General features: G+C 38.3%; 1 protein-coding gene across 7 annotated transcripts in view; it reads right to left on the bottom strand.

Annotated features, from left to right (window-relative positions):
- MELK (maternal embryonic leucine zipper kinase) overlaps positions 1 to 24,005 on the bottom strand; it is a gene marked incomplete at both ends in the record, with an annotated part of 53,951 nt that overhangs the window by 3,875 nt on the left and 26,071 nt on the right. For 6 of the 7 annotated variants that reach the window (XM_084236607.1, XM_084236610.1, XM_084236612.1 and 3 more), the window contains 6 exons: positions 2,104 to 2,272; positions 3,265 to 3,361; positions 5,848 to 6,079; positions 10,859 to 10,981; positions 12,259 to 12,390; positions 17,088 to 17,174. In XM_084236607.1, coding sequence (XP_084092733.1) covers positions 2,104 to 2,272; positions 3,265 to 3,361; positions 5,848 to 6,079; positions 10,859 to 10,981; positions 12,259 to 12,390; positions 17,088 to 17,174 — 840 coding nt within the window. The remainder of the gene's footprint in view (positions 1 to 2,103; positions 2,273 to 3,264; positions 3,362 to 5,847; positions 6,080 to 10,858; positions 10,982 to 12,258; positions 12,391 to 17,087; positions 17,175 to 24,005) is intronic. The other variant, XM_084236609.1, reaches the window with a different exon arrangement.

Here is a 24,005-nt window from a genome sequence, read left to right as displayed (position 1 = left end):
GAAAAAAATCAAAATCAACAAACAACTATGAACCAGAGACATACTATGGGGGTGGGGAGAGGGGAAAGGAAGGTTTGGTGTCAAAATAAGGGGGTTGCAATTGTATGGGGAATATAAAAATAAAAATAAAATAAATAAAATAAAATAAAAAGGAAAGCCAAATAATTTTTTTTCTCATTGAGAGGAAGTTTCATTCCTAGTTGGAATATCCCTCCATTCATTATTCAACAACCATTTACTGAAGGCTCACTGTGCATCTGGCGCCATTTTTAATAAGTGAAGAGAGGGACAAAACCCCTGTCTTCCTACTAGTACCTTTGGTGTCAAATAAAATCAGTTCTTTCCAATTTAAGCTCTTTGATACATAGACACAGCTTCCTCTTAAGTAAATCTAGGGGTTTTGTTTTTTTTTTGCTTTTTTTTTTTAATATTAAATTTTATTTTTATATTCCCCCATACAATTGCAAACGCCCCATTCTGACCCCAATCCTTCCCCTCCTGCCCCCCACCCCCCTAAAAGTGTCTCTGATTCATAGTTTTTTGTTGATTTTGATTTTCACTTTCTTATATTCATTTTCCTGGTCCCTTATTTAAGTTTTCTAGATTCCTGCTATGAGTGAGACCATCCGGTATTTTTCTTTTTCTTTTTGGCTTATTTCGCTGAGCATGATCCCTTCCAGTGCCATCCATGTTGCTGCAAATTGCATGTGTTTATCTTTTTTGAATGCTGAGTAATATTCCATGGTATATATGTACCACATCTTCTTGATCCAGTCATCTATTTTTGGGCATTTGGGTTGTTTCCAAAGCTTAGCTATTGTAAACAGTGCTGCTATAAACATAGGAGTGCAGGTGCTCTTTGGAATTGATGTTTCTGTGTCCTTTGGGTAAATACCTAGGAGTGGAATTGCTGGATAATATGGAAGCTCTATGTTTAGTAGGTCCAGAAATCTCCACACAGCTCTCCATAGTGGTTGGACCAGTTTGCACTCCCACCAACAGTGCACAAGAGTTCCTTTTTTTAAAAAAAGATTTTAAAAATTTATTTATGCATACAAGAACTGGGGTGTAAGCCAGAGGTACTGGGGGGAGGGGTGACAGGATTGACCAGAGATAGTGGGGAGCAGAACAGGCAGATCCACTGAAATACACTGCTGAGGGGAGCAGCGGGCAAGATAGGAGAGGGCTGCTGTGCCATATGGTTCAGCCCCCTGGCCAGCTGAGGACTGAACTCATGCTGCAGTGGCTGGCAATAGCTTGATAGCGCTGTCTTTAACCCCTGCGCCACCCAGGAGGCCTTAAATCTAGGTTTTAAACATCTTGATTGTGGTGATGGCTTGTTTCACAGGTACATATATAATGCTAAAGCATATTAATTGTGCACTAAATATGTATAATTTATAGTACGCCAATTATACCTCTGTAAATCTGTAATTTTTTAAAAGTTGCTATAAAGAAAATACTAGATAAATAATAGCACAGGTGAAATCTGATATGGAGGTGAGTTAAATGAATGGAGTTTGGGGATCCCAAGTTCAAGTAATAAAGGAAAAAGTGGCCCAGCTACGACAGGCCCCTCTTTCCCCTGACTCCCAATCCAGGGCTTTCACCAAACTAAACTGGCTTTGTCAAGATAATAATAAACTGAATTTCAAATCAAAATTTAAGTAATTCCTTATATAAAATAATTTATTTAAATTTCAGATTTTTATGGATTGTTTCCTTAAAAGAACTTAACTACGGGCCTCCCCGGTGGCGCAGCGGGTAAGCGCTGGGTTGCGAAGCTGCCCGCAGCCTTTGCAGCGCCAGTTCTATCCCTGGCTGCTCCGGGCCACCGGAGGAGGGTCCCACATGGCGCGCAGACCTCTCCTGCCGCCCGCTGCTCCGCTCAGCAGTGTACTTCGGTCCTTCTGCCTGCTCTGCTCCCCGCTCTGGCTCTGGTGAATTCTCTCGCCCTCCAGCGCTTCTGACTGTACCCAGTGCTTGTATAAACAAACAAATAAATAAATAAATCTTTATTAAACAAAAAAAAAAGAACTTAACTACATATGATTTGTTACCTTAAAAAAACTAAGAGACTTTAAAGAAATCTAGTCCACTCACCTTTCGTTTTCTTATCCCGTCCTTGGCAGGGCCCTTTCTTTTGTTCCTGGTAAGCACCGTGATAACCTTATCCAACCCCCTTTCAAGGCTCCCAAACACTTTAGTTCCTTTTCTTTTTGGCGTGTCCTCTACATGTACTTGGTTGAGATCCAGTTCCACTGAACGGCACCTTAAAAAAGAAAAAAAACTCATGTAAAGCTGGGCTTCCTGGCTGCTGGGGCCCTCACAGGGTTTTCTGTGCTGTTCTTTAGATGTGCCTCATTCAGGTACACCATGACCTGACCATCCACCTCCTCCTCAGGAGCATGGGCACGATCTCCCACTGGAATGCAGCCATCACCTGCAAGTCACTGCCACTGGGCAGAATTATTTACCCCTACCATTTTTTCAATGTGAAATATACAGAAAAGTCAAAAATAGTATGGTGAACAAATGAACCGTCACATACCCTCTTAGATTCAACAACTGTTAATACAGTGCCATACTTGCTTTCTCTAACTGATAGACAACACATGAAGTGCATGTACAACTAAGCCATTGGAAAGTAACCTGTCTGAAGATATTACAACCCTTCACTCTGAAACACTTCAGCATACAAATCCAATACACAGGGACATTTGCCTATGTGAACATAATACCATTATGACTTCAAGAAATTAATAATGCCATAGTATCCTCTAATATCCTGTTTACATTCTAATTCCACCAACTGTCCTCAAAATGGATCCTGCTTTTAAAAAACTTGCTATAAAAGACAACGAAGGGAGACCTTTCCTGCAGAACAGAAGTAGGTTTTCTTTGAAACACCACTTTGTATCTTTGTTTATAGGTAACAGTGTAAGTGGATGTTTATACCCTACTGGCAGAAGAGTAGGGAAAGATGGACATTAGAGAGGGAACTATGTGGCTAGGGGCAGGACCACTGTTGTCCAGCCTGCCATTAAGATGCTGGTCCCACTGCTGGTGAATTTCACAATTCCACGCCATAGGAAGGCAGTGGCATTCCAGTAATGGTGACAGTCCTCATATAGACAGACATTTCTACAGTCTCTGACAGAACCTATGTGATAGTTTACCTTAATCAGATTTGTCCTACATGACAAAAGAAATCTGATTATAGTAACTAAAGATGAGAAAGTCTAAAGAAAAGGGAACACTTACCGCCTCTCAGGACTAATGACACCTGTCATTAGCTTCTCTTCTCCTGCTGAATTTAATGGTGTTTTAATTGGGGTTTCTCTCAGGCACTGGTTTCTAACTATTAGAAAAACAACAAACACAAACCACATGTAGCTGACAGACTATGACATAAAAATTTCTTATCAATAACCCATATACCACCTCATTCATTGACTCAGAAATATTATAATAAAGAAATATTTCCCTGTAATCAATAATAAAAACAAAACCATTTTACTTTTTCCTCACTGTAAAACTGAGGTAATGCTTATGGTTTTATTATAAATACCATATGACAAATCTAAATAGGTCATATGTATGCTGATGATACTGATTCTCCTCTCTATAAATAAAATTCAATCTATATTTATACAAGAACACAATTTATCCCTTTCGTTGACATATATCAAGAGGTGTTAATTCAGTTCTTAGTCCCATTCAACTCCTGTCAGGCAAAGACAACAGTCTCCTGTGAAAGTTTGAAAAAAGTTATTAAAAAGACATGAGCTTTAGCCATTTTTATATTTCCTTTTCCAGAATTTTGTTTTGTTCTAGATTGGGTTTTCGTATCCCAGATAATTTATCATAATCTTATATAAACAAATCTGTTTAACAGTGATTTAATCATTGTTGTACATGATTAAAAAGATATATACCCTCTGGGGATAATATGCACTTAGAATAAATATTTATCAAGTTTTTAAAAAAGATTCAGCATTCTGGTTTTGTTTATGGCTGTTCAGCACTATTATCACTGATTCTACAAGAAAAAAATAAAACCAATCAAAAACATTTGTGAAAACAGTTTTCATCTTTGCATAGTGAGAGGATCTACTGCCTTACATTGTAACTTGTTGACAAATTGTCACTGACTAGATTGTACAGGATTCAGAAAAATGAAATTAATGCTTATGTCAAAAATGACTAGAGCGAAAGTAAAATGCAAAGCGCTAATGGAAGCTATCAATCGGGCTTCAGTCACTTGCCTCCTGTAGGCGGCTCCTACAATTAAAGGAAAATAGCCAATAATAGTTTTTGACCAACATCTTTTCTTACAGGAACAAGATAAGTAAAACAATGACACTTTTATTAATAATTCCTAACTATTCATATTTCAAAACCTCAGAATTACATAAAAGGTAAAAAATATCAGTAAGAGAAGGGACTATTAAAAAAAAAAAAGCCTGAATATGTGTAGGTGAGCTCAGGTCACTCTTACCTCCCTGTCCAACCCACTTATTCACAAGGGATGTTATAGCTGTATTAGGAAAAGCAATGGGAAAAGATGCTGGGGTTCTACTGCGTCTCACTGAACCTTCATAACAACTACAGGCAAACACACACACACACACACACACAAACATCACCACACCAACTAGCCTCACAAATTTGGGAAGAGTCTGAATTGATTAACACAAGGATGCAATTAACACAACAGGACTTTCAGCAAATGTCTTAACAAACCTTTTCATGATAGCTTTAGGTATAAGTAGACTTCTTAAACCAGTTACCAGCCCCGTCAGCAAACTGAAAGAATAATGTCAGGATGTGGCTGAGCAGCCGTTCGCATGGCACTGTTTCAAAGTTCAGGTTTGTTAGCAATACAACAAAGAGTAAGCCACAATTGTACCTTTAGATACAGGTGTCATTTTAAAAGTGACATAGTTTAGATCACGGTAAATAAAGTTCCTTCAGGCTCTGCCTAATTTATTTACCTTTCATTCAACAACTATGGCCCCTACTATAAACAAGCATTGGGCACCTACTATGTACAAGACAACAAAGATGGCCCCTACTATATACTACACCAAGCGGCAATAAACATAGCAGACAGGGTCTCTACTCTCACAGTGCTCTCTTATCCTCAGTGAGACAGCAGAAAAGTGGGTTCAGTTCTAGGTACTATGCTTTAAGAGGCATACTGACAAAATAGAACGTGTCCTGATGAGGCCAGAAAACAACACACTGAGGTGTCGTAAAGTAAATAGCTTAAATAATGGATGATTAGGCTGAAGAGGAAACCAAAGGAAATATGAGTTGTGGTATGCTGACACACATACAGACAGCATACAGAGATTTATCCAGGCTGCTGAAGTACTGGGGGTAAGCAGAACGGTGAATAGCAGAATCCAACACCAGAATGGAGACCCAGACAAATAAAAAGGGCTCACTGGAGTTTTTGGCTTTCATCATTATAAGCAGAGACAACAAAACAAGCAAAATCTAACCCTGGATAGGTCTAAATCTAAACCTTGGGCAGGTCATTGAGAAAAGGGCAAGAGGATTAAATGAACTCTAGCTTGCCTTTCAGTTTTGATATTCTATGAGGCTATCATTCAACTTTATGAATGTGAAAAAGAAAAAAACTTAATATCCTTTGAGAAAAATTAGAGGTTGGCTTATATGCTTTCATTTCAACTAAAGGAAATAACATGATTTTTCAAAAAGCAGTTTGACTTCACGCAATTCCTGAGAGCAACTGCTAATCAATTTTGACTTGTTGTCAACATGGTAAGACTAAAATTTGAAAGTATTTTACCACTACTTAACACAAATAGCAAATACCTTTTGAGGGTGTAGTGCAATGATTCGGTGTAGTGAGTACTTCTCTTTTATGCTGATTCCTATTAACTGGAGTCTTTGGCTCAGGAAATACAAAGTACTTTTCATTCTTTGCAGCAGACTTAGGAGTATATACATTCTCTTTGTTCTTTAATTTATTGGCAGATGCTTTGCATAATACTGGAGTTAATGATTTAGATTCCAGACCATTTGATTCTGTCCAATGCTTGGCAAACTGGAAAAAAAAAAGTTATTGAATAAAGCACACTGAAGAAGAAAAGTCAATTTCTTTACAACATGCTTAATTATTTGCAGATTACCTTGTACCATCTTTATTAAAATTAAATACTATGCAAAGGATATTATTGGCAATACTAGAAAATTTGAAGATATATCCAGTCCTTTTTAATACATGTAGATCATTTTAGTATGTTCTAATGACAGTTAATTTTCAACATGTTTCAGGGCAAGTGTTTAATCAAACACACCCAGATGCTAGAAAATATTGAGAATAACCACAACTCCCTAAGAATGGCTTCCCACACCTTGATTGATATGGTCTGTACCAAAAAATTAAAATTTAGTCAATGATTAGGGTGGAAAACATGCTCAAATACTCTAGCAAAAATATTGGGTAAAAAATATTTTTTAATCCTTTTGAATTTATTTGCACTTTGAGTTGAGCTTGCAAAGAAAGTCTTTAGAGGCCAAAATAAAAACAGGATCCAGAATCCACAGATATAACCAAGAATGAAACTCAGGCATCTGGACAGCCTAACTACTAGGCAATCTGCAACTTCTTGTGGTGCCTGCAAGCAACTCAAGCCCACAGACCCCTGGCCACTGCTCAAGGCTGAAACTCAGAGGAAAGGCACAGTCAGCAAAACCTGCTGAGATCAGAATTGGACTGTAGCTGAAGGGCCAGTTGCAGTTGGGGCTTTTGGAAGAGCACCACTAGCAGAGTACGCCGTCACCTGCCTGGACTGCATGGTGATTGCATCCCTCCCTCAGCTCAAGGGGCTGCAGCACCAAGGGGCTTTATACTCTTGGCAATCTACTGCAGCAACCTTTACAACCCTCCCGCACCAAAGACCCCACACATTGTCTTCCTATGACAATGAGGTTTCAAACAATACAGCACCCAACACCCACACCTTAGGCCAATACCCTGTAATCTCCAATTCTAATGCAAGACAATCACAACAGGATTGGGCAGGAAAGCAGTTGAGCTCAATCCATAAAAATAATCACAGAATAATCCAGTCAAAAAATGGGCAGAAGAGCTAAAAAGAAACTTCTCTGAAGAGGAAATGCAAATGACCAACAGGCATATGAAAAAATGTTCAACATCACTTGTAATCAGGGAAATGCAAATCAAAACTACAATGAGATACCATCTTACACCAGTGAGAATAGCACATATTAAAAAAATAGCAACAACAAATGTTGGCGAGGATGTGGAGAAAAAGGAACTCTTCTGCACTGTTGGTGGGAGTGCAAACTGGCCCAACCACTATGGAGAGCTGTGTGGAGATTTCTGGACCTGCTAAACATAGAGCTTCCATATGATCCAGCAATTCCACTCCTAGGTATTTACCCAAAGGACACAGAAACATCAATTCCAAAGAACACCTGCACCCCTATGTTTATAGCAGCACTGTTTACAATAGCTAAGCTTTGGAAACAACCCAAATGCCCAAAAATAGATGACTGGATCAAGAAGATGTGGTACATATACACCATGGAATATTACTCAGCATTCAAAAAAGATAAACACATGCAATTTGCAGCAACATGGATGGCGCTAGAAGGGATCATGCTCAGCGAAATAAGTCAGAAAGAAAAAGAAAAATACCGGATGGTCTCACTCATACCAGGAATCTAGAAAACTTAAATAAGGAACCAGGAAAATGAATAACTATAAGAAAGTGAAAATCAAAATCAACAAAAAACTATGAACCAGAGACACTCTAAGGGGGGGTGGGGGGCGGGGAGGGGAGGGATTGGGGTCAAAATCGGGGTTGCAATTGTATGGGAAATATAAAAATAAAATTTATTTAAAAAAAAATCACAGAACATCAAACAGAATCAGGTAGTAGAGGAATTGACCCCAATCAATGGATCAAGAAAAACCCTGGGAAAAATATCAAATACAACAGAATTAACCAAAACCCTGAAAGAAGATTTCAGAGCAAGAGTCTTATTGAGGCTTACTGAAATTAAGAGAACAATGGATGGACAAAACAAGAAATATAACAAGAAAAGACCAAGTATGAAAAAGTTCCCAGTAGAAGTCATAAAGAATATAGTAGCGGAACTAAAAAATACAATATAGGGGTGCAACAGTAGACTCACTGGGGCCAAGGAACAAATCAGCAAGATGGAATACAGAGAGTGGAAAGCATCCAAATAAGACCAGCAAAAGTAAAAGAGAATTTAAAAACATAAAGACAACATAAGAGACAGACAATATCAAGAGGAACAACATTTGCATCACAGGAGTTCCAAAAGGAGGAGCGAGAGAAAGAGGCAGAAATCCTATTTGAAGAAATGATAGCTAAGAAATTCCCTTAGTAGGGAAGAAAACAGACATTCAGATCCAGGAAGCTCAAAGAGTTCCAAGCAAAATAAATCCAAACAGATGACTAAGACACATTATAATTAATTTTAATGGCTTTTTATAAGAATTTGAGAGTTTAGAAAAGTTGTTGATAAAAGATTAATATATAAAAATCAATTTCATATACACTAGCACCAAATGGTTAGAAAATGTAGGCTTAAAAAAGACTATTCCCAACAGCAATAAAAAATAAAAGCACCTAAGAATAAATCAAATAATATGATTTGAAAGTTTTTCAAAGATATGAAAGATCTTATTTATACAGAAATTTATACAACTTTATTCAAAGTAATAAATGGAGAGGCATATTACGTAAATAGATGGGGGAGTTGAGAGTCTAGATTTCAATTTTTCCCAAATTGAATCTTAAATCAGTGTAATTTCAATTTTTGAGTGTATGTGGAATTTGTCAAAATGAATCTAAAAATGTATATGGAAATGCAAAGGGGCAAGAATAGCCAAGATATTCCTAAAGAAAAATATGATGGAAATTGTGACCACATATTAGAACTACGAAGAAATTATAGAAATTAAGGTGTGTGGTATTGGTGCAAATAAACCAATCAAACAAAATATAGCAAGAAACAGACACATCCATATGACAACTTAATATATGACAGAAGTGCCAGTAGGTATGTGGGAAAAGAATGAATTTTTCAACTTCACTAGCACTACTGATTATATGAGGGAATAGCTGGCTCCCTGCATTATATAGGAAAATTAATTTCCAATAAATGTGAAAGGAAAAACTTTCAACAAAATATATGTGGACTGCATTTATGTTTAAGTAAGAATCTTTAAGAAGACAATACAAAACAATAATTTTAAACCATAAAGGAAAATACTGACAACTAACTTCTGTCATTAAAGTAAGGGGGAGGTGAGGGAGTAGGATCAAAACAAGGGGGGTGGGAATTGTATGGGGACTATAACCAATATGAAAATGCATACATTGTGCAAAAATGAAAAATGATGTTAAAAATATACAAAATGAAAAAAAAAAGATAAGTGATAAACTCAGACAATACAATTCTACCATATAACCAACTAAGGATCAGAATTAGAGTTAAATGAAGAACTGCTTTTGAAGAAACAATTCAATAGAAAAATAAGTAAAGAACCCAACAAAACTATTTCATAATTAGGAAAAACCAATGACCAAAGAATATATGAAAAGAAGCATAAATCATCAGAAAAGTACAAATTAAAGCCACAGCGAGAAATCACTTTATACTCACCAGATCAGAAAATATTAAATAGCTAAAAATATCAATTATTGCTAAATATGGAATCAATGAGAAAACTCATATATTATTGGCTGCCATATAATCAATACAACTTCTTCAAAGGAAAAGTTGGCATTATCAGTTAAGGTTCCAGATAGTCTTTCCACTCCTAAATCTATACTTGTTATACTCTTGCACACAACACAGGTAGCAGGTTCTGGCCGGAGCCCAGGAGCTCAGCTTTTAAAAACTCCCCAATTGGGGCCTCCCTGGTGGCCCAAGGGGTTAAGATGCAACCTATGAAGCTGTCCGCAGCCACTGCAACATGAGTTTGATCCCCTGCCAAGGAGCTACCCAGATGGTGCAGCAGACCTCTCCTGTCTAGCCCGCTGCTCCCCTCAGCAGTGTATTTCAGTCAGTCTGCCTGTTCTGCCTGTTCTGCTCCCTACTCTGTCCTCTGGTGAATCTTCTCACCCCCCGCACCTCTGGCCTGTACCCCTGCTCCTGTATGCATAAATAAATCTTTTATTTAAAAAAAAAAAAAAGCCCCCAATGCCGATGAGTCTGTTTGTATGGCTGGAGTACAGAACCCTGCTGCACCAGGTTATACAGACTATACAAACCATGTGATGTATGGTGAACACCTGCTTTCCTTCTGGAAATACAGAATTTCTATGACTGTGACTAATCACACCAGCAAAGAATGTCTGTGTAACCAGCCCTCAATAAGCAATTTGGATTCTGAGTCTCTGATGAGTGTCCAGGAGCAGAAACACACACACACCTGCACCTGCCCTCACTGCTGAAGGCAGGAGTACATTCTTTGTGATCCCTCAGAGTGAGGGAGGAAGAACATTAATTATATATCCAATAAGCTCCACAAACTCCATGTAGGATGAAAAGATTACAAAGGGGAAAGAGGATATTACACCTCATGTTTTAAAAGGAAAGGGAACAATAACGTTTTCCAAAATGGAATCTTGATTTTCTTTAACTTGGAGATAATTGGCTTCCATTTCATTCATATCCCAACAATCTCTCATTAGTTTTTTCACTAGCTTAAGAATTCACATTTGCAAATATATCTGAGATCTCATGTTAAGAGTTTAGATTTTTTTTACAATTAAGACAACATGTTCTGTTTTAAATAGTAATAAAAAGAGCCAACCTGTGGTGTTTGGGGAGTAGCCACACCTGTTGATGAACTTTCTTCACACCATTCATGGTCTACTAGCCCATTTGCATCATTTTCATCATTTGTGGTCATATCTTCTAGACTCAGATTCTTTGACTATTAAAAAACAGAAGAACACTGAGACATCACCACCACGACACAAGTATTAAAATAGTATATTCCAGGCACAGGGCAGAGCCCTGGAGGCAGAAACAATGGAGAGATATTATACTGAAGGAGCTCACCATCCAGTACAGAAAACAGGAAGTCAAAAAATTTTAAACTACTAGATAGGAGAAATCTCTGGCTCTGAAACATTATGTCTTGGAACATTCTCATGTTATGTGACATACAACTTAACAGTACCAAATAATCGCCATCATACCAGACAAATAACTGCCTTGTAAATCTATAAGTAAAAACCTTTGTAAATCTAAAAAATAAAAAACATAGAAGATGGAACAGAAGAAGGGAAAGGACTTTGAAAACCAGATTTCTTGGATGTGAGAACATGAGATTTCCAGTACCGATGAATTAGCCTAATAAAAGGTCTCCTAGAGACAGGATCGCCACAACAAAATTACTAGACTTTTCTCTCAATAGTTTCTATAACATTCTTTATAAATAAGGGAAACTGATTCTCAATAAAAAAGGGAAAACTAGATAGACCCTATACCCTAAGGTTTTGAAATGTAACTGGATTTTTTATTTCTTCTTCCTTCCCTTTCCCTCAACATCTAGTTAACCTAGGTAGGCAATCTTACCTGATTTTCTTGTACCTCATCCTTTCTTTTCCAGTCCCAATACCACTGTTCTAATTCAAGGGCAAATGTGCCCAGACCTGAACTATACAGACAATACAGTTTCTGCCACTAATCCTTCTGCTCCTCAACCAGGGAGGACAAGAATTCTCCAGGATTGCCAATTACCATCAATTAGAATTAGCTATATGGAATGCTAGGCTGAGAAAAATACTAAAGCTAATTCTAGGGTCTATGGGCAAAAGCACAGTGTTGCAGGAATGACACTGCTTGGGTACTGCAGTAGAGAGTAACAGTACACACACCCCTCACTGAGCAATCCTATATACTACTGCATGAATTTTTCAAAATTACAGTCATGTCAGTGACTTATTATGTCTTGCTCACAAATCCATAGATTCCATTACCTACAGTATAAAATCTGATCCCTCTGACATGGCATTTCAAGGTTCTCAACAATCTAACTCCACCTATTCTAGCTCACCCCTCCTTCCTCACCCCTTCCTCCGGCTCCTCCTCCCTCCCTTCTTGTCTTGCCTCTGGATCCTTGTCACCATAAAGTTAACTTGACCACTGGTGTTTTCCACTCATGAGCAAGATAGGCACGTGGCAGGAGCAATAATGGGTGTTTACCTTAATGTGTGTGAATGGAGTAGCGTTGGTTTGTTCACAGGAAAAAGAAGGAAGCCTTAAGCGAACCGGTTTTCCCCGAGTCTTCTTGGTTAGAAGCAGAAGATAGGTAGCTGTGAGGTGATCATATTGCCACTGGAAGAAAATAAAGTCGATGTTTTTAAAGTAATGTTCTATTTTAAATTATTTTTTCCCTCAATGTATGAGAGTCAGAATTAAATTTTTTTTTAGATTTACAGGGCATAAAATGAAAAATAATAGTCCCTTCCCCACACCAAAACATAGGATCTCCTATATTTACAATTAGATAGATAGATAGAGATAGATAGATAGATAGATAGATAGATAGATAGATAGATATTAAAAAATATTTTTTAGCTTCAGATATTCAGCTTCAGATTTCCCAGCATGGAAAATAAGAATTTAACTCTACTATAACTCTTTCTCTCTCCACACATTTCCTCTCTGAATTTCCTTACTGTAATTTTCTTAAAATTTTTAGTTAAATCAGTATTTACCTTACTATGATTCTGTAAATAGTATTTACAACTAAGTAAAGGTAATGTTCAAAATATCAACTTGGTGCCCTGACACCAAACAATAGAACAGAGGCCAAGAGGTAAGTGAGTCCTGGGGGAATCCTGCCATGCCAATGATTAACATTTTAATTGCTAGATGGGGGGAAAGATTGAGGGGAGGTACCCAGGGGCCCTAAGGATATACAAGGGCAACAGGAAGAGTACTTGGGGTTGCAGCTCTTTACCAGTCAGTCTGTAAGTATTCTGGTACCTTAACAACAAGTTTGGTGATGCTGTGTAGCCCTACAACTAAACCACACAGGGTGCTATCTTTACATTTCCTCCTTTTTCTTAACTCTTTTCCCTGAAGTTAAAAATAAAACAGGGCAGTTATTCATGTTACTAATTCAACTCTCCAACACTATTCACACCTCCTCTCAACATGTTCACATACATCAGCTAAACTGTTTCCTCTTCCATCTCCCTTTTGGAGACAATCCACCTGATAATTCTCCACTGAACTGGCACCTCAGCCTGCAACTCAACTGTCAGCCTAGGAATTCCCTTCAACTCTATCCTGCCTAGTACACACTCCCATTTTCCAGGATCCTCAGCGTTCCTCTTTCTTAGTTTCCATTGTTTTTTTTTAAAGATTTATTTATTTATTTGTGCAAGCACTGGGTACAGTCGGAAGCGCGGGAGGGTGAGAGAATTCACCAGAGCCAGAGCAGGGAAGAGAACAGGCAGACTGATGAAATACACTGCAGAGGGGCGCAGCAGGTGTGGCAGGAGAGGTCTGTGCGCCATGTGGGACCCTCGCCAGCGGCCAGGAATCGAACCAGCGCTGCAGAGGCTGCGAGCAGCTTCGCAGCCCAGCGCTCAACTGCTGCGCCACCAGGGGAGGCCCAGTTTCCATTGTTGTTTTGGTGAAACATATACTCCAGTAACTTCTAGAAGGTAAGTGAATGGGAGGTAAATTTTTTGAGATCTTGTGTCTGATAGATGACTACATTCTAACCTCACTCTTGATTTTCGTTTTGCTAAGCATAGAATTCTAGGTCTGTAATTGCTTTTAGTTTTTAAGGCTCTGTTCCATGGTCTTGCTTTTAGTATAGCTTACTGAAAAATCTAAAGTCTTTCTGACTTTGCTTGATTACATCCAACCCTTTAGATAAGATCTTTTGGCTTAATTGTATGGGGAATATAAAAATAAAATTTATTAATTAAAAAAAAAAGATCTTTTGGCTTATATCTCAAGAAACTTTTAGGATCATATCCACTCAGACTTCCTGTGGATCTATTTTCAACCATTTTGCTAAGCTTTGGTTAAGTTCCTTCATTTTTAGTTATACTTAGTTCCTTCACTCTTCCTTATACTAATGACAGCCAACAGAAGACTGGAGACATTGGACAAGGGGCACCCCTGTTCCAGTCACAGCTCAGGTGGGGGTGATGAGCCTCTTGGAAATGGATGCATGGGCACATTTAGTCCTTATAATTGATCAGTGAACCACTGCTTCTAAGTGTCTTCCTTATTCAACTCTGAGAATACTGGAATCAGAATTTTGTCCTCTTGGCAGTGGGGATGGGGAAATTCATTCATATCCTTCAATTCTGGAGTATCTCTTTTTTCATTATTTCTCCTACAGTTTCTTCTCATGACTCTCTGTTTTATCATCCTACAACTTGTTTACCTGTTTGTTACACCTTTCTTATCCCTTTTCTATTTGTGCATCTCTGTCTTTAGGGTTCTACTTTTGAAAGATTTGCCTTTAATTTCATTTTCAAACATTTCTACTGAGCTTTTCATTTCTGTGGTTATATTTATAATTTTCAAGAGCTATCTCTTCAAATGTTCCTGTTTAATCATCTTGTTCCTATTTCAAGAAAGAAATAGGTTCTCTTATCTCTGAGAACATTATCGTTTCTTAGCCATTTTCTTTTACTTCCTGCAGTATCTGTTTCTGAGTATTTTCACTCTTTTCCCCCATCTTCCCTCCAACCCATGCCATTTGTTTCGATTCCTGACTTTCATATGTTAAAGAATTTCCTCAAATGTCTTGTGATCTCTGCTGTCTATTTCTATTTAAAAGTGAAGTGAAGTGAAGAATTACACTACCAGCTAACTAAAGTGTGACTTTTGGCACTGCTCAATACCCTGGGAGCTTTTCCTATAGTGAATAGACAGGAACCTGAGTCCCCCACACTGGTATAGTAGGTCTTCTTGACATTTCCCCCTAGAGATGAATCTTCCAATCTTTCCGCATCACCACTGCCAAGAGGACAAAATTCTGATTCCAGTATTCTCAGAGTTGAATAAGGAAAACACTTAGAAGCAGTGGTTCACTGATCAATCATAAGGACTAAAGGTGCCCATGCATCCATTTCCAAGAGGCTCATCACCCCCACCTGAGCTGTGACTGGAACAGGGGTGCCCCTTGTCCAATGTCTCCAGTCTTCTGTTGGCTGTCATTAGTATGAGGAAGAGAAAGGGACCAAGGGTCCTAGCGTTCCAAATCAGACTTCCAACCAATCTTCCTGTTTTCCACGCGACTCACCTCCCTGACTTCAGAGGTTCCTACTATCTCAGATTCCTGAGCCTTCCTAGAGCTCTAGGGTTCTAATCAATTTGCTAATTGCCTTTTCCTACCGTGGGCACGTAGCTTTAAGCTTTCCCCAAAACGCTACAGCAGTTGCCATCTAGCCATTTCATAATTTTCAAAACCATAATGACACAACTTTTGTCTCCCATTCTCTTCATCTTTGTGAGTATTTTGCCTGTTTATTGCTTTGTTGTTATTTTAGTGAGGTTTTAGGAAATGGGGATGTAAAATATCTGTTCAATCTACTGTGATTAACTGAAAGTTTCTAAATAATATACTCATAAGACTGTGAGACTCTGCCCTCCAAAAGTGTTACATTTAATAACACCGCATAATATTCAGTGCTATGTACCTCCTCATAGAGTAGATGATCCAAAGAGGCCTGCTACCACCTGTTTTTATTAATAAGTTTTGTCAGTTAATATTTTAGATGGCCAAAATTACAGTAAATGCTTTGAAATTTATACAACGGGCATATGAAACTAGTGGGAGTAGAAAATACTATGATAAATTATCATAGTATTTTAATCTAGACAGATTGGAGGTAAGGAACAAAAAGGTTTCACGCAGAAGGTGCTTGGGAGCAAGGTGACAATTACGTAGTCATAACCATTTTCTACTTCCCAAAAACTACATTAAAGAATTTTTTTACATCGTCCACACAAACTTTTTTTGCAGACACCATTTTGGAAAGAGATGCATAAAGGGATTAAAGACAATAGTTTAGAAACAAATTGCCACTTGCTTATCAACAATAGCACAACCAGGTATTGTAAAGAACATAGATAGTTTTCTAGCCATATCTGGGAGTTTTACAGCCACCTTCTAAATCCTGTCTTTCCCTAGACTAAAAAGCATCTTCCATAACTTTTTTTTTTTTGCCATAGCCTCTAAATTTACTATTCATTACAATAAGATGCTCAGACGAGATAAATCAGCATATTAGCTGCACTATCAGGTGATGTCAACCCACTATCTAACACTGCCACTCTCTTCCTTCTTTTCTTTCTGAATTCCTTTTCTCTTCTCCTCACTAAAAAAACCTGTGGCTTAACAAAGCTCTTTCCTTTAAAAAAAAAAAAAAAATTTGCTGAAGTCTACCTTGCGAGTTAGAAAACAAAAGAAACATACAAATCATAGGTAATGAAAGATACGGTAATGAGAACCAGGAGCAAAGTATGGTGCAATCCCTGTCCATCACGTTAGATTACACTCAGAGACAGCTGTGAGTGCCTCTGTTTCTGGGGGAAGTGGGAGAATTTGTATGATCAACAGATTATGCATCTGAAAGAACTAAACTGATCAGACACCAGAAACCATGATAATGATTTCATGGTATTTGGTTCATAAGCTTGAGGGTGATATGATGCCACAGGGTTGCTTTTAGGTAAGAAGAAAACTGCTTTTTGTTTACCTTATTTCTACAACAGAATCGTGGCTCATGTTAAAGAATTTAGAGTAATCAAAATCAGAATTCTGCCAATTCTCTAGACTAGTTTGCTCTGTTTCTTTATTTTTTTCTCTGTAGTTCTCCTTAGTAAATGTCATTTTAAAAAAGGATAACCAGCAGACACCTGAAACAAGTTGAGTGGAAATCACACTTCGACATAAAATAAGTGCAATATTTACAGTCATGATAAAATCATGAAAATGCTATACTATTTTTAATGTACACTTAAGTTAAAGAACAAATTCATGTTGTATTTCTTACCAGTGAAATTAAATCCTCCATTGCCTGTCTGGTGTTTCTGTGATGTACAGAAAGTTCTATTACACAGTCTTCATCAAGGTGAATATGCTACAAAAAAAGTTTATGCTTTATTAATGAAAAATTGTAAATTACTGTTTTGAAATCTTTAAATTAGCATGATAACCTTGTAAAATTAAATATCAATATGTAAAAACAACATGAATCTGTCAAACTCTTGGGTAAAATAAGTATCCTCCACCATTTTTTATGACATCAGAAGATGACAACAGCAGTTCAAGAAGATGAGCTCTTCACCAGCCCTTCACACCCTCAGTCATCATCTGCCCCATCATTAAAATTCTATGGTGCAGGGCCTTCCTGGTGGCACACAAGGTTAAATCTCAGCACTATGAAGCTATCAGCAGCCACCGCAGCACGAGTTCAATCCCCAGCCAGGGAGCGAACCCACATGGCGCAGCAGACCTTTCCTGTCTGGCCCACTGCTCCCCTTAGCAATGTATTTCAGTTGGTCTGCCTGTTCTGCTCCCCACTCTGTCTCTGGTGAATCCTCTCACCCTCCCATACCTCTGGCCTGTACCCCAGTTCTTGTATAAAAATAAATAAATCTTGGGCCTCCCCAGTGGCGCAGCGGTTGAGCGCTGGGTTGCGAAGCTGCCTGCAGCCTCTGCAGCGCCAGTTCGATCCCTGGCCACTGCAGGAGGGTCCCACATGGCGTGCAGACCTCTCCTGCCGCCCGCTGCTCCCCTCAGCAGTGTACTTCGGTCCTTCTGCCTGCTCTGCTCCCCGCTCTGGCTCTGGTGAATTCTCTCACCCTCCCACACTTCTGACTGTACCCAGTGTTTGTATAAATAAATAAATAAAAATGAATCTTAAAAAATAAATAAATATTAAAAACTTGACTTAAAAAAAAATAAATCTTAAAAAAAAAGAAAAGGCAACAAGAAAGAAAAAACATCTTCTCTCTCCCCCATAGCTTCCTGGTTGGTACCTTTACCACAATGTATGTGTGGGAAAAGAAGGGATGCTATCTTCTTTGCGCAACTCCTGAACTAGAAACAGTGAAGAGTGGCATGGACAAGCCTGAAAAAAGCCAGCAAAATATGGCTTATCTCATGCCAGGTTTTCCAGAGAGGCTCAATATTTAAGTACTCTGAATTCTTAGCCACACACATGCAAGTTAAATTAAGTACAAAAATGCAAACCAAAAGCTAGCCAATTATTTTGGATTATCCGTGCCTACTACATTTCCTGTTCAGTAGGGCAGAAAATAGAACCGAATATAACTTCTATTTGATACAAAACTTGGGTACTAGAGCTGTGTTTGAAAATGAGAGAGGGAGATCATGCATAGAGTTATAGAATCACATCTATATCTTAAACATCCAAGTAAATCTGAATTACTTTTTATACTTCACTCTTGATGAAACACAACAGAGAGGGGAAAGCAAATACTTCAAAAAGCAACAATAAATCCTTATAGCTCCTAGCATATAACTCATTTGTCCCCTTGCTGTCTCTGTAAGGCAGACAAGGCAGATGAATGATACTACATGCAAAGGCACCCTATAAATGGCAAAACAAAGCCCAAATATACATAAAAAATTGGTATTAGAATACGCATATAGAGGTAAGAAAGTGAATACTCAGAAAAACTTATGCAATGTGCCCAAGACTGGCATTTTTCATTCCGAGCTGAGGGTTTTTTCTACCACACCACAATGCCTCCTCTCCTTGGCGGCTCCAGTAGCTATTCCAACAGAGACTGGATAACCAATGTTCATCGCAAAGGCTACAGCTACTCAGGCTACAAGCCCTGAGTTTCAATTAGTTGCCCTATCAGATTCATCACATCCTGTAGCTCTTCTGTGTGGATTCAAATCCTGGTTCTACATTTACTGATTGTTTGAGCTTGGAAAAGTCACTAGATGATTCTGTGTCAGTTGCTTCAACTGAAAAATGGGGACAATAATATCTATTATCAGGGAGTTGGTATGAAGATTAAATGAATTAAGAGTTAAAAACATAAAGCCTAAAGAACAATGCCTGACTCTTAAAGATATTATCCTAAGGGTTTTAGCCACATGATGTTATAGTGTAAAATATAGAAATGTATATTAGCACACTACTCTATTATAGCAAATATTCAATAAGCATTAGCAATTATACTAAGAAGTAAGGAAAACTATGTGTTTTTGGATATCACTCAAAACTACATATTTCACTTAGATTGTGCACTAATTTAAATTTTAAATAATTTTTGTGTTATTGAAATGAGAGACTTTCTTCATTTTGGCATCTGCTCTACTGCAAACAGTGGGATATCTGATCCTGGCCTATTAGGGTCATGCCTGAGAAGACACGCAAAGCCCTCCCACACATGGAGAAATGATGACCCCCAATGGCTGAACACAGGCATTGACACCACCCACTCTCTCCACCTCAAGAGGGGCACATCACAGCTCCCTCGTCCTGCTGTCACACAGCTCACACAGCTGCAGGCTTGGTTGTCCTTAGGCTCTTGGCAGTCACAATTACTAGAATTAAGTTGCAGTTCTAAGTTGCATTTGCTCAAGACATTAAAGATGTCAGGGAAGGCTGACATGACGAGAAATTTTAGGAACCGACAGTCACAGCAGAATGAGAATGGATTTCAGTTCAGGTTGTAGGGCATTAACAGTGGGGTAGACTATTTAAGAAGGAGCTAAAAACAAACCACGTCTGTTTTTCCAAGACCAGATGGCCCCTGGGAAATGTATTTTTTTTAAATATTTTATTTTATATAATTCTTACATCTTTTTTCATCTTTGCACAATGTATGCATTTTCATTTTGGTTATATTCCCCATACAATTGCACCCCCCTCCCTTATTTTGACTCTAGTCCTTCCTTTCCTCACCCCTCCCCGCCCAGACACACCCTAGTGTGTCTCTGGTTTATAGTAGCTTGTGGATTTTGATTTTTACTCTGTATTGATTAGAAAACCTAAATAAGGGACCAGGAAAAAGACTAAATTCCTGCTATGAGTGAGACCATCCGGTATTTTTCTTTTTCTTTCTGATTTATTTCGCTGAGCATGATCCCTTCTAGCTCCATCCATGTTGCTGCAAACTGCATGTGTTTATCTTTTTGATTGCTGAATAATATTCCATGGTGTATATGTACCACATCTTCTTGATCCAGTCATCTATTTTTGGGCATTTGGGTTGTTTCCAAAGCTTAGCTATTGTAAACAGTGCTGCTATAAATATAGGGGTGCAGGTGCCCTTTGGAATTACTGTTTCTGTGTCATTTGGGTAGGTAAATACCTAGGAGTGGAATTGCTGGATCATATGGAAGTAGGTTTAGTAGGTCTATGTTTAGTAGGTCAAGAAATCTCCACACAGCTCTCCACAGTGGTTGGACCAGTTTGCACTCCCACCAACAGTACAGGAGAGTTCCTTTTTCTCCACACCATCGCCAACATTTGTTGTTGCTAGTTTTTTTTAAATATGTGCCATTCTCATTGGTGTAATATGGTATCTCATTTTAGTTTTGATTTGCATTTCCTTGATTACAAGTGATGTTCAACATTTTTTCATATGCCTGTTGGCCATTTGCATTTCTTCTTCAGAGAAGTTTCTTTTTAGCTCTTCTGCCCATTTTTTGACTGGATTCTTTTCTCTGTTTTTGTTGAGTTTCATCAGCTCTTTGTAGATTTTTGTGATCAGTCCTTTATCATTAGTGTTGTATGCAAAAAATGTTCTCCCAGTCGGTGGGGTTTCTCTTTGTTTTGGTTATTGTCTCTTTTGCTGTGCAGAAGCTCTTTAATTTGATGCAGTCCCAGCTGTTTATCTTTGCCTTCACTATCACTGCTTTGGGTGAAGTGTCTGTAAAGATGTCTTTGATGTGCATGTTATGTAGTGTTTCGCCTATATTTTCTTCTATGTATTTTATGGCTTCAGGTCTTATGTCTAGTTCTTTAATCCATTTTGAGTTGATTTTTGTGCATGGTGTGAGGTAGTGGTCAAGCTTCATTCTTTTGCAAGTAGTGACCCAGTTTTCCCAGCACCATTTATTGAACAAACTTTCTTTGCTCCAGTGCATGTTCTTTTCTCCTTTGTCAAATATTAGTTGACCATAAATCTGTGGGTTTATTTCTGGATTTTCTATTCGATTCCATTGGTCTGTGTGTCTGTTCTTGTTCCAATACGATGCAGTTTTGATGACTATGGCTTTGTAGTATAATTTGAAGTCTGGGAGTGTGATGCCTCCATTCCCTTCTTTTTTTTTTTTTCAGAAGAGCTTTGGCTATTTGGGGGTTTTGGTGATTCCATATGAATTTCATCAATAATTGATTTATTTCTTTGAAGAATGTCATTGAAATTTTTATTGGAATAGCATTGAATCTGTATATTGCTTTTGGTAGGATGGCCATTTTGATAATGTTAATTCTTAGGAAGAGTATTGTTATTTATTGGTATGATTATACCAGAAAGCAAAACCTCCCAGCAGAACCATCTACACTGTGGCATGTCTGAGCCCTAATTCCAAGTTACTCTGCTAACCAATGCATATATTCTACTCCATTGCTGAAGTTTTGGTGAGTTATCAGAAAATACCCCCAATTATCTGGGGAAAAAAACTATTAAAATATTTCTCTTTTATAGTATTAAAATACTTTTCTACTAACATCTGTGTGAGGCTATCTATATTTTCTTCATATGTTTCAATCAATATAACAAATCAAAACAAAATGAATGCAGTAGCAGATGAGAACCATTGTCTTTTACTAAGCCAAACATTAAAGAAATGTGCAAAGATATAAAGTAATGCCATTCTTATTACTAAATTCATTATTTAAATGGTTGTTTTTATTTCTTGATTTCTTTATCTAAAAATGAGGGTTAAGAATTGTTCTGACACTGAAGGGTATGCATTCCAAAGTGGCTCTGGGCTTTCCCGTGTGCTTTTCTTTCACCAATGGGACATTAGTAAACATGATGCAAGCAATGCCTGAAAGACGCTTGAATATCTGGGCTTGCCCACTTTCTTGCTTCTTTTGCAATCCAGCTACCATATCAAGAAGCCCAGAGTAACTGACTGGGACACAATGTGGCCCAAGAGCCATTTGTGCCCCCAAGACACAAATATCCACAAATATCCAGTTAGACCGTTGGGCCACACGAGTGATGCCAAGAAAGACTCACAGAAGAGCTGCCTAGGGCCTTGCTGGTGGTCTAGGGGGTTAAGTCTCAGCGCTATCACTTTTATGGCCTGAGTTCAATCCTGGCCAGGGAGCTGACCCACATGGAGCAGCATACCTCTCCTGTCTTGCTCGCTGCTCCCCTTAGCAGTGTTTTTCAGTAGGTCCACTTTTTCTGCTCCCCATTCTGTCTCTGGGGAATCCTCTCACCCACTGTACTCTGGCCTACACCCGAGTTCTTCTACACAAAAATAATATTAAAAAAAAAAAAAAAAAAACCTGCCTAGTTGAGCCAGCCTGTTGTATTATGTCATTAAATTTGGGCGTGGTTTTTTAACACAGCAATAGTTAACTAATATTACACAACATATACATATCCTTTAGTAATGTTCACATTTTCTACTAAGTTCAAGTTGTCATTTGTCGCAACATTAATGTAGGAATAATTATTCAAATAAGAGCTTAAAGGACCTAGCACTTTATTACTTAAGTTCTTTCATATACATATGAGACCAGTTCTCAAGGTATGTATGGTCCACAGACCCCAGAGGACTCTCCAAGGTCAAAACTTTTTATAATAATATTGTTTTTCATTTTTCAGTGTTGACATTTGCATGGCTAATGCAAAAGCAATGATGAGTAAAACTGCTGATGCCTTAGTACGAATCAATGTAGAAGCACCAAACTGTACTGAGACACTCTATTCTTTGTCATGCACTCACAGCTTAAAATTTTTTAAAAATCAGTTTCAATTAAAAAAATTGAAATTGATTTTGATGAAGCAGTAAAAAGTCCGAATTTTATTCAATTTTGGTCATTGAATATACACGTTTTTGATATGCTGTGTGACAAAATGGGGAGTATGTATGAAACACTTCGGCATACTAAAGTATGATGGCTGTCTGCAGGAAAAGCACCTGTATGACTGAGCTGGGAGCAGATTCAACCACCTTCTTCACAAAAACACCATTTTTACTTGAAAGAACACTGACAGACTATTGTTATCTAGACTTGGATATCTGGCAGAAATTTTCTCAAAAGTGAACTGTAGGGTAAGGAAAAATGTCAGGCTTTTCTGCCCTCCTGCCATCAGGATAGATGATGGATCCTTGCGGTCCTGAATGCATGCCTGATGGCGGGCACCTGGAGTAGGGTGTGGGCATAGGTAGATGGGATTCACCTGGGCTAAGACTGTGCTTTTTAAGGGCGGCGTCACAGTGACGCTAGTAGAAGCCAAAAGAGAAGACGAGAGAGAAGCAGAGATCACCGATCACCGGAGAGCCCAGATAGAGTAAGGATTTGCTGGGGGCTGGGAGGCCTGCCAGCACCCTTGCCTGCTGTCTACCAGGTAAATCCCAATAAAAGACCTGCAAAAACCACTGAGGACTCTGACTTCTCCTTTACCCGGTCTGCTGGATCATAGAAAACCTGCACCGTGTCCATTCCTGCCCTTACATGAACAAAGTGAAATTGTCACTTCAAGGAAAACAACTGACAGTATTTGTTGCTGTGATATAATTTGGGCTTTCAAGCAGAAATTAGAATGTTGGAAAATTTCTATCTGCCACCATGACCTTGACAGCTTTCCAATTCCTAAAGACTTTTCTGATGAGGTCAATTGATTTTAAGGAAGGTGATTTTTTAAATACTGTATAATGAATAGGTTAAGATTTAAAAGATCTGCATAACTGTGTCAGTCAATATTTTCCAAATGACCAATAATTAAGTTTACATGAG

Source organism: Talpa europaea (genome assembly GCF_964194135.1).
Source record: "Talpa europaea genome assembly, chromosome: 7".
NCBI lineage: Eukaryota > Metazoa > Chordata > Mammalia > Eulipotyphla > Talpidae > Talpa > Talpa europaea.
This window is presented reverse-complemented; position numbering and strand designations above follow the sequence as displayed.